At 39.3% G+C, this 12,080-nt stretch overlaps 1 protein-coding gene across 1 annotated transcript; it reads right to left on the bottom strand.

Moving 5' to 3' along the window:
- Positions 1-4,339: 4,339 nt before the first annotated feature.
- BDB00DRAFT_943857 (uncharacterized protein) lies at positions 4,340-5,706 on the bottom strand (the record flags this gene model as incomplete). The annotated part of the gene is made up of 3 exons (XM_053129468.1): positions 4,340-5,094; positions 5,127-5,252; positions 5,604-5,706. 3 exons carry the CDS (start codon positions 5,704-5,706, stop codon positions 4,655-4,657), a joined length of 669 nt encoding a protein of 222 aa, XP_052972197.1. The 3' UTR covers positions 4,340-4,654.
- Between the last annotated feature and the right edge of the window lie 6,374 nt (positions 5,707-12,080).

Genomic DNA, 12,080 nt, shown 5'->3' on the forward strand with positions numbered 1-12,080 from the left:
TGAAACGTGTGGAAAACGAGCTTAGTCGACAAAACTACGAAGACAGAGGCATGCGTACGACAGCAGATGGTTATTCGACATCAGCTGAGATGGAGCGTATTGTAGATCATTTTCTGGCCACCAACAAGCAACAAGGACTGCGAAATGCACTGCTTTTCTTCTGCAACACTATGGACTTCTACGGGGCGAAAGCGTTCGTATGATGGAACTTGCCGATCTGCAAACGTTACTTCTTGAGCGCGAGGGTGTCACTGAATGTCATGCGTTGGTGATGGTGCTTAAGCAAGGAAAAACAAACCAAGAGGGCCGTGTGGAGTTTGCTGCTGCGATGCGTAACGTTAATGTTGTTATCCGTCCTTTGATGATGCTTTCTTTTTATCTCTTTCATCGGTGGCACGTTGCTGGTGAGGCATTCCCTTGTTTCTAAAGCAATCGAGATTGGTTCGACATCAAGCTCATCAGAGGCAGAGATCGCAACACGCAGTCCATTACGTATGATCGTCATCGCGAGTGTATTTTAGAAGCATTCAAGTCAGTCGGCATTCATAGTAAAGCGGTCACTCACGCTATGAGGGGTTCGTCAGCACGCATGGCAGAGATATCTGGAACGAGCGAAGAGTCTATCCGGCGATTAGGTCGTTGGAATAATTCTGCTTTATCGACCAGTTATCTAACCAATTTGCCTCGTGATATCTTGCGGACCATGGCAGGATTCACTAGAGAGGCTGGCCAATTCTACTTACCTCGTGCTGCTGTTACACCACCCCTTGAGCTTTGCAAGAAGGTTTTTCCTGAAGTCGATCGGTGGCGAGCGTTGCTGGATGCCAAACAAGTGGAGGACTCGTGCGCGGCTGATTCGTTTTTGCGTCTTCTTGTGCAGTTGCGTGTTGAATTTTTGCAAGATTCGGTTTTGATGAAAAAGCGCTGTCCAGGTCATCATTTGTGGCAAGATCCTTTGTTCCGTGATCCTTTGTATCTTGAATTTGAACGGTATGTGCTGGTGGACTACAGTCTTTCGTTTATATACTAATTATCCTTTTAAAATAGTAACTTGAATCATGCACTTGAAAACAACGAAGAGCCCACTGATCTGTTACTTCAATGTGCCGTGCCGATCATTGAAAATAGACTTGCCATCTTGCAACAACAAATACAACAACAAATCGCTGCTCAGCAACAAGACACCAATCGCATCGTACAATCTTTCTCTAACGCCATACCCACTCTGGAAGCACTTGCGCAGCTTGCACCAAACATGAGTCGTATAGGAGATATTGTACAGCATTGGGACCACATCGCCAGCGGACAAGCGTCCTTGAGCGTCACGCTCAACTTGGCAGGTCAGCAGCAGCAACAACGACAAGATCAGCAACAACAACAGCAGCAGGAAGGTTGGGGCTCGGTTTCGCTCCCGTCCTCGTCCTCCTCCCTCCCATCTACCATGACAGCAACTGTGCCACTGCCATCAGCAGCACCAGCGCCATCATCATCTTCGTCGTCGTCGTCAGCAGCACCAGCACCAACATCGTCAGCAGCATCAGCACCCCCAACAACAACAGCCCATATATCCATCCATGAACCGCACAAACGTCCAAACAATCCCACAATTATGGACTGAATGGTTTGACGGTTGGAATGGCGGCATGTCTGTGATTAGAATGGAAGAAGTGTACAAAACTGCATGGCGAAAAAGTGATTCAGACGGCAAATGGTTTCGTAGAAGACGAGCGATGATTCGGAAACTTCAAGATTATATCGAAAGAAAAGGAATGCAAGAAAGAGTACCAGAAGCGTTGGGCACTATACATAGACACTATCTCGCTGTCGGCATTACCTCATTAGATTCACTATCGAAAGACTTATGTTTTTTTGATACACTTTAAACTTTTTGTATATTCATTTCACCATCTTTTTCTTTTTTTCACTCGCTAGCTTTCCCTTTGACACGCTTTTTTTCAACTTTCTAACATTGGCCTTGCTTGGCCATATTTTTTTTATTGTATTACTTCCATGTTGTGGTCTGTTGGCCATGATGGTTTTTGCCTCGCTTTTTTTTTCTTTTTAACTTTTGCTTGTTTCGTGGCCTTGTTTGGCCCTTTTTTTTTCAAAGAATATATAACTTTTGTTTCGTGGGCTCACGAGGCCTGTCCTAAAAATGATTGTCAATGGTTTGGAATAGGGAATGCTTATTATAGTACGTTTTCTGAAGCATGATGAAATGCATTTGATAAATTAGTTGCACTTGATGCAGAGCTTAAGATGTAGGAATTAGATTATATATATACACGCAGTACTGGATATGGCTCTAATTATAATAATTTAATAATGGACACTCGAGACGACTGTGTACAGTATACCACGAACGATACATGGTTAGTAGCATGGCGATAATGTATTACTGGGAACAGAAATATGTTGTTTAAATGAAGGCGATGTAGATTAGTTTTTCTCTCCAAAAATGTTCGTACTGCTGCAGATGTTGCGCTGGTTTTTCGCGCCTTCCGCTGTCAAAATGCATTGTGAATACATAAATCTTGAGTAGTTATCAAGGAAGGATAGTCATTAGAACTGCTTATAGTTAGTTCATCGGTCGATAGCGGTTACAAAGTAGTTTTATAATCGTTGCAATGGCAGCAATAAGTTGCTGTTATTCATCAGTCAGGCAAAGATAGGAACAAGATATGACATGTTCCTACACAACACTAACTATCTCTACCTAGTGTCTATTACATGTTCAAAGTACAGGAAAGGAGAGAAAACATTGTTAATATCTCAAGCATAGATAGAACAGCGTATACCGTCCAATCCACTGAATCAATGTGCCATCTATACTAATGCTTTTTGAAAGCTATCAACAAGGTACCTGACGAGACAGAAGAAAGATAGGGTTAGTCTGAAGTGTAGACACTGATGTTGGATCTATGTGTATGTTAGAGTGTAGTAGTTTTGCTAACACCATGGCATCCATATCACTGTCATCTAACATTGAAAGTATTGGAGAGATCACTAAAATGTAGGCTCTTTGAGTGGTACAGTTGCTGTATGTAGCTAGCATGATACAAATTACACGACCTAGAGCAGCTCATTCATTAAGAACAGCACGATTTAAAAAACTTATTCTGCAATCTCGGATGACATTAACCTTTCCTCGAATACATAGAATCAATGCCCGGTTCATTTAAAGCATTTTGAAGGTTTTCTGTAATTATTCTAAAGATACCAAGCTCTTCTTTTATTAATAACAAGCAGGTCCACGGCTCTACTTATAAACACAGTCCCCAACAATTGATATTCGCGGATATCATTCGGTATAACCAATGATATCGCTGGATATCACTGTGGTCCTGCTATCGGGATTTTAAAAAATGGTGGACCCAGGTGGACTTTGGTGGACCTCAAGATTTTATACTTGTATTTATCCTTCTCTTTAAATATCTAAAAAATAAAGTTTTTATTTTTTGATATTCTGAAAAAATACATCAAAATAATAATTTTGAGTATTTTCTACTATTAGGAAAAAACAAGAATATGTCAATGTTGTTGTTTGTTGTTGTTGTTCATATTTAAATAAATATAAAAAGATATATACACTTTTAATAATCTAGTGATTGATAAAAATTTAAGAATTTTTTGTAATCACTAAATTATTGATTAAACCTCTAAGCGTAAACTGTCAACCGCGCAACATGCAGAAACTGATGGTCAAACCGAAAGAGTGAGCCGAATACTTGAAGATCTTTTACGCCATTATGTTGCATTCGATCAATAGGATTAGGATGTATAGCTACTAGTTGTGGAGCATACATACAAGAATACATACCAAGCGTCAATCAAGATGACTCCATATTACTGTGACTTAGGTCGTCATGTCCTCACCCCAAGTTACCTGGAATCTAACTCAAGTAACGAAGCTGTGGCGCACCTTGAGTCAAGACTTAAGACGATCGGTGAACACGTAACCGGCAATATCAAGGCTGCTGCAGCCAGGCAAGAGCAGTATGCCAACCCACATAGGCGTGACGTTGAATTCGAATTTAGACAAGAAGTACTTGTGGATCAACTATACCTTAATCCACATAACTTCCTATGATCAGCCTAGAAGAAGCTTGCAGCCAAGTACACAGGTCCCTATAAGATTACTGAATGCATTGGTAAGGTATCTTATCGTCTCAAGCTCCGAACAAATATCAAGGCACACAATGTATTCCATGTTCGAACGCTCAAGCTGTACACTCAAAGTCAAGATCACCGGACCCCGGCACGACTACCACCTTTAGTTATTGAAGGCGAACCCGAGTATGAATTTGAAGCTATCATTGACAAGAGAACTTACAAACGACGCATCGAGTATCTAGTCAAATGGTTAGGCTATCCAATTCATGATGCTACATAGGAACCACTCAAGAACTTAGACAATTGTCAAGTTTTTATTCAAAACTATGAAGATAGACTTCACAAAGGAATTACATCAACCACACCATCATCGACCCAAGACAGGCGATACGGCATACCAGGTGGCAGCATCAGGACCACCAAGGGCCGACCCAAACGATCTTGATCCTGTAAACCAGGGAAGAGGTCCACACGATGTGGAGGGGGAGGGATACCTGGATTTTGCTGTTGCTGTTGCTGTTGCTAGTGAACACTAGGAGACCTAGGGTCTTGTGGTTGCTCCATATAGTCCAGGCGATGTCACAGGAGACATAAAATCCGAACGAGCAGACCTAGGGGAGCTTAGCAGAGACACCAAGGGAGTAGGAGGGGTATGCCCTGTGGTAGTAACCTCAGGTGCACCCAAGGAGCCCTCAAGAGGTGACATGGACCCAAGGCGGAGCTGGTAGTCAGTTTCATCACTAGCCAGCTCATCCACCTCTTCAGTATACTCAACCTCATCATCAGTCTCTACTAAAGGACAAATATGAGCACTAGTCAAACAACTAGAACGACGCAAGCTACCAGGAACTGCAACTGAGCCGCTGCCAGAAGCCACTGAGCCACCACTAGACCGAACAGAACTAGGAGGGCTAGCCTGAAAGACAACAGGACCAAAGGTACCTAAATCTAGGACACCACCAGTAGGACCAAAAGTGGCGACTTAGGAGGAGCCAAGGTAGGGTACACCTCACTACTAGAACGCAATTGGCCCAAGGAGTAGACCAAACCTATTGGCTCACAATTGCACCAAGACTGGAAGACCCAGGACAAATACCAAGAAGGCACCTGCAGCTCAGGACCAACAAGAATGTTCTGGCCTAGGAGCATCATTAATAAATAAAAATCTTTAAAGTTAATTTCTTAAAAAGATGTATCATTTCGAAATTAAAATTAATTAATTAATTTTTAATTTCTTTGAAAAAAATAATTATTTTTTTCGGATAATAGTTTTTGCTAAGACAAAAAATTAAAAAAAAATTTATAGAAAAACAAATATCTGTGAATTCTGCAATACCCAAAATTAAAATTTTGGTTGAGAATTCAGAACCTTTTTCTTCTTTGAAAAAGAACCATAAAAAGAAGCACTTCGTAAGTTAAGAACTTACGAATTTTTTTAAAGGTTCAACAATGCTCTAGGAGCCATATATGACTACAGGGAACATCCTTACCTAGGAGGTACTGTTGATCAGCACAGTAACCTCTCTTATTGAGTCTGCACTGATCACAGTAGTGTGGCGACTGTTCCACATCATACAAGCCACCATCGGGCATAAAGTTAAAGCAGATCCGTGAGAAACAGAAGCAATGCTGGCAGACATTAGCTGGACGTTCAAAGCGATACGAAATCACTGGGTGCAAATTGGTAACATGACTAGTGATGTAAGTGTGACCAATGCAGTCTCAAGCAAAGGCAGGTTGAGCAAGACCACCAGTATAGGTAGTGGTACTAAGGTATGAAGTAAAGACGGACATTGGTTGATAAGGAAACAAGTAAAGGCAAGGACTAGAAGTAGATAAATATGCAACTAGAAAAAGAAGCAAGGAAGTGGTATACCCCTGCTCAATGTTTGTAAAAATTTTACAGCGGTGTTTCACATTAGGTCACCGCTAATACCTTCACCCCCACAGTATCAATGCATGTTTATTCTCCTACCCCTATGATTTTCCTCATAGTACCTAAGTACCCCCGATGTTTCTCATGACACCCAAGTACCCCCAAATTTAAAAATCTGTAAACCCTATCACCTCCACCCCATCATACACTTCCCTGTTCCCATTATTATTATATTACTGTATTCACTGATCGTTGTAAATTATACTCCTTAATATTAGAGGGGAAGAATGTTACTGACTAGGTAGCATTTAGTCAAGGAACCTGGGCCCCGGCCTGGGTTGTACAAAGCTTATTAGGCCCAGCAGTATATCAAGGCTGGCTGGGCTGGGAAAATAAAAAGTAGCCTCTTTTCCACTGAATCATTCACTGACCTGGATAAACGTTCCCTATAGAAAAGGCCCTAGTCTATAGCTAGGGATCCACATCAGAATCGAAGAATCGGAATCGAATCCAATCGGAGTCGTCAAAACCCAAGACGATTCCGACTAAGAATCGTCTCAGAATCGTCTCAGCTTTGGTTGCATAGAATCAAAGAATTGGTCCTTTTCTATATTCTATGATTTCAGTAATTTGCATATTGTAGAGCATTTATTTATATATCGCTAAAATACAGCTGAAACTAGTTCCTTTCTTTAAAGGCGACCTCCAAACTTAAGTCGTGTTTTCATTTTTACCAAATAATATATGAAAGGAAGGGGACGAGAAACAAAGAGAAAATGGTGCAAAAAGAAAAAAGATAAGAGGGGAAGAGAGGAAAAAAGAAGAGACAAAATGCTATTCTAAACGCCAAAATCAAAAGAGAGCCATGAATGCAGAAGCATTAACCTTTGAATTGACTCTGGCTTCAATAGATTATGGGTATGGGGGAGCAAGAGGCGGCTCTGTGAGAAGCAGCATTTGGATGGTGTTGAAGTAACTGTGACGCGCATCATTACTTCTTCCCCTACAGTGCAACTCACAATGCATTTTTCTCTATGAGATACTACTTTACTAGATTTAGTGTGGCTTCTCAATCAGTTGGATCAAGATTGTGCATTCCATCTGAGATTGCGCAATTAGGGGTCGTTAAGAGAATTATCTTACTCATTCACCCTTTGCCTTTCATAAGACACTATACATGCGTAGAGACATAGTAGCTGTGTGTACTACTAGTTGTGGTTTATTTCCTCCAATATAATATGATATCATTGCTTCACAGTTCATCACCGCTCACAGCGCTTTTTTTTATAATGTACTATGCCTTGCCACTCGTTACACTGCTCATTCATGACGTACTACTATGAGATTTCTGTTGCCAGTTTCAATTGACCCGTCGATTAAGCTTGCACAATTTGAGCATGGGCATTTCTGTCATTCGCTTCCTCCCTTGTCTTCTATCAGACATAAAATGCACGCGTATGTGCAGTCATACATAATATGGGTTGTAGTATTTTCTCCTACACTTGAAAAACGATATCTTACTCTAAATACTATCCATCCTTTTAATTTTGAAATGCAGATTGTTTCTTAATAGTGGAATGTTACAGCTCTTTAGAAGTAGATTATATATTGCTTTTTAAAGCTTACTATTCGTACTAAGCATTGAAATCTTCTTTCTTTCCAAATAGCGTTCATACTTATATTATACTTAGCTACATTTTGACTATAATCGAGGATACATATTTTTTTTCTCTTTCATATGATATATCCGATTCGATTCTTCGATTTCTACTGATTCTTACCGAGACGATTCGATTCGATTCCTCACTTAGATGATACTGATTCGAATCCCTCAAAGAATCGGTAGAAATCGTCTCATGTGGAACCCTATCTATAACAATATACTGTATATCTACTGTCAGTGTATCCAATGTATTTCTTATTAATGTATGGCAAATATTATAATAGCGAAGTACTTTATTCATTATATTGTACACATCTTCATAATTAACCCTTCTCTGGCCGGCAGTTTCCTGCTCAGTCAAAAAATCAAGCTGTCGCAAAACAGACATGTGAATATCACGGCAATTGCTGGGCCGTGCATTTGTTGTGCAATCCTTTGGACCTTAGCGTGAGTTAATGGCAGTGTGCGGACATCATCTTGATTTCTAGGTATATGATTTGTGTGGGTGCTCAAGAGCTGAATCTTGCAAATGTTGGGTGAATTACGTGAGATTGTAACTTTAAGGTGGCCAGCACAGTTGCACTTCTTACTGTCCTTTTGAGCTACGCGAGTAGTATGGCTATGTGTATAGTGACCAGCACGATGACAGTTAAAAGTCTTAGTGTAAATGATATTGCTGTTAGGATTACCAATCGTCTTGTATTTTTTGTTCCATTTGGTCGCACACAATTCCGAGATTCGAGCCAAACAGTTCACCCATTTACCAGCAGGAACGAATATAGGTTCGTGGAGCATTAGCATCAAAACACCAGCTATAGTTGAGTACACAAGGGCAAGAAGAATGTTGTTGATATTATAGATTTCGTTGCTCATAATGTATAACCGTTCAAAATAAGATAGTGATAAAGAAGGTACCATTTTATTCACAACTTAGTGACAGATTTTTCACTCGTAAACTTCACTATGGGTATTAATTAAAATTCGGTGGATTTAGTGGAAATAATAAAATCTGTAAGAAACAGTTATTTAACCTGGTTATACAGCTTATTTTTGTTATTAATTATAGGCAACACTAGTTAAAATGAATCAAAAAATAGGCTATGATTTAAAAAGATTTATATAAAATACATATCATATAGATTAAACACTATGTCTTTTTTGGATTAAAAGGGCATTGCCTCTTAAACTTGAAATTTTTAGATATTATTCTTTTTTCAGATCAAAATGGAAATGGTGGAAGATCCAACGTTTAAGTGATATGGATTAACTCCCTATTAAGTTAGCCACCTTCTGTAATCCTGTTGCTAATATGATATTACTTTTTAATGCTAAAGTGAATGACACCTCATTTTCCCTCTTTATGCATCCAACTGATCTTTTAGGTAGATTATGTGCAATCATTAATGACGTTGTTTATTAGCTTTCTTTTGTATAATACAAAAGAAACCCACTGTCCAGCAAACATGACGTCCTGTTGTTTATACTATATCTATCCATTGTTTCCTTTCATTATCCAACATAGCAGACATGGCAAATTGTCTGTGAGCACAGAGAGATGACTGTCAACATGTTGTACGTGCAAATAATAGTGGATCAGTGTCATGTTGTATGTATAAGTATATGGGTAAAGAAAGGAAGTTGTTGTTGTTTTTAGATATGTACAATTCAGAAGTGACAGATGAAGTTTGGCGTTGTATTGGCACATAAGTTTGAAGTTGAATAGGTGTAAGTAGTTTAAAAAAGCATAAGCATATACAGAACAAAAGAGAAAGAAGCAGTAATTCTGAATAAGTATATATCATGCGGTTCATAGGGACCGCTGAAATTTCCCTGGCAGCAGCCTCGGGTAAATATAGTTCCGGAGTAAATTCCCTGGCATCCTTCAGGAAAACTATTTACCCAGGAATACCTATACCACCATGCACCAATTTTTTTCGTGAGTTTTTTTGTTTGTTATAAATATTTTCATACTTGTTCCTATTACTACTTTCTCCTACAAAAAATGAACAATGACGTTGCTGATGATATAAGCTTTTTTCTTCCTAGTAGAGCACCGATCTCCCAATACTAGTGATGCAGTTCGTTTGCGTAATCGGGGCAACACTAGTCATCTACAAATTCGTTCAATTGCAGAGGGCACGTTCGACGAGGAGAGCACTTACGAGTGTACTGATTGTTACTAGGCTAAACCAGGACGCCTTTTCAGAGGCGCAACAAAGCCTCTTAAGACTTGCTCCCCTTGCCGCTTTGAGCAAACACCTCTAGAAATCATTGCTTTGGACGATATGCTGCAGTTGGATGAGTTGCATGAGGTTTGCCCTGTTCATGCAGATACTGACAGAATCGAGGTATGTGTAGCTTTGTAATAGACCAATTGTAGTTTTTAAATAACTAACCAATATTGTTGCAGATTTACAAATTTCATGGTTATATCTGCATTGAACCGTATATAGAGGCGATGGATCCAGCCGATATGATCAAAAGAATATTGGAGGAAGTGCAGCGATGTGACCAATATACATATATTCTCAAAAATATAGGAGACCCAGAGCTCTTGACGAACATTTCCTTTGGAGCATATTGTCATAGATCCCAGGAGATTCAGCAGCAAATAGCCGAACATCTCCTTGTACGCATAAACCATAGGCTTCCAGCTTTTGAATGCCATGGTCGCGTAAGAGGCACTATCAAAAAGGAGCTTGGCTATATCGAACTTAACATTCAACATCCGATTAATCACGATCGAGTGGATTCAGATCGAGAAACAAGACGAAATGCTGTTCCTATGGTTGTAAGACAATATATAACCGAGCGAGCAACAGAATGGGACATCAATGCATCAACTTTGTACGAGGCAGTGAGAACAAGGTATCCTGACATGGCGTGGAGCCTCACGACGAATAACCATACCAATAGATGGCAATGCCTATATAGTACCTAATAAGAATAGTATCATATAATATATTAGTAGATGAATATAACAATAGCATCTATATATAATAATAGTACTATTATATAATATCATCAATAAATAAAAGTATTAACAATTTGAAAATTACTATTAATTTGTATAAATATAATAAATAATATAAATAAATTGTTTTTTTAGTCTAAAATTATGATTTTCAAATAAATGTAAGGTTATCCGACCATGCAGGTGTATTACTAGTGGTCAGTAGGATTCCAGTCAATATACCGCTTGTATGACGACCAAATGATTTTAAGTTGTCTGCTTCTCCGAAGATACAACAACATTGGTTTTGTGGAGGTATGTGTTATGAATATTACTAACCATCAACCTTCTCTTTGCTTTAAAAGCTAGAGATAGATAGAATCAAACGTGGCATATTAAATCTTATACACTTAAGTAAAAATTAGATGTATTGGAGACAAGATGAACATGCTGTTGCTATTGGATTCATTACTCCATTTTTTGAAAATTTGGCATCATGCCAATACATTGAAGAGTATTACATTGATTCGACATTGAAAACCAATTGTGCAGGCTGCGAATTGTTTGGCATCGTAGCAATGACCGATGGTGTTGGATACACCATCGGATATCTAGTCTATACTTCGTTCGAAGGAGCACCAGAACTCACAAGAACCAATACGCTGGCAGCATTCTTACAAAGACTAAAAGATTTCAGATGAAACCTGGGTTTTGTGTTTTCCGACAAAGATAGATCTCAGATCAATGCCGTTCAGCAAGTCTTTAGCGAGAGTTATTTACGACTCTGCATCTAGCATATTGCCAAGAGCATAAGCCAAAAATTAGGCGAGAATAAATCTGCCAGTATTCTGGCATGCGATGTCCCTGTAGCAAGAACCGAGTTTAGTTTCATTGGTGACGATTTCACCCCATCAATTGGTGGTCGTAGAGGTGTCATATGCAGAAAAGAAGATCGAGATGCTATCATCGATCTCATAAGAAAGCACTACAACAGACACCTATTGATACCTAATGGTAGTATCCAACACTTATATATTTTTAACTGGATTATAGCTGTCGATGCTTAAATTCATGCTCTTGCTTAAATGTTATATCACTCTACATTTATTGTAGATAATCGATACGAAACTGCTGATGAAATCCACCAGAGTGCTGCCAGAGAAATTTACGAATACTGCTACGCCAGGCTATTAATTGACGCGTGGATTTATATGTACAAGCATTGGTATACATACAATCAATGGCGTTTGTGGGTGTGTAGCGTCGTTCCAAATCAGATTCCGTATGGCAGAGCCAACAACTTCATCGAAGTGCACTGGAAGGTTCTTAAATGTAACTACCTTTACAGACATCCTCGTGCCCACTTCGATATGCTTGTATATGCTTGTATACGTTATTTGCGACAAGTAACTTTCCAAAAGTAAAAGACAAATTCAACAGCTTGACGGTTGCTGGTAACGAGCCCACCAAATAGG

The sequence above is a fragment of the Zychaea mexicana genome, assembly GCF_025766255.1.
Source record: "Zychaea mexicana strain RSA 1403 chromosome Unknown BDB00scaffold_250, whole genome shotgun sequence".
NCBI classification, from domain to species: Eukaryota; Fungi; Mucoromycota; class Mucoromycetes; order Mucorales; family Lichtheimiaceae; genus Zychaea; species Zychaea mexicana.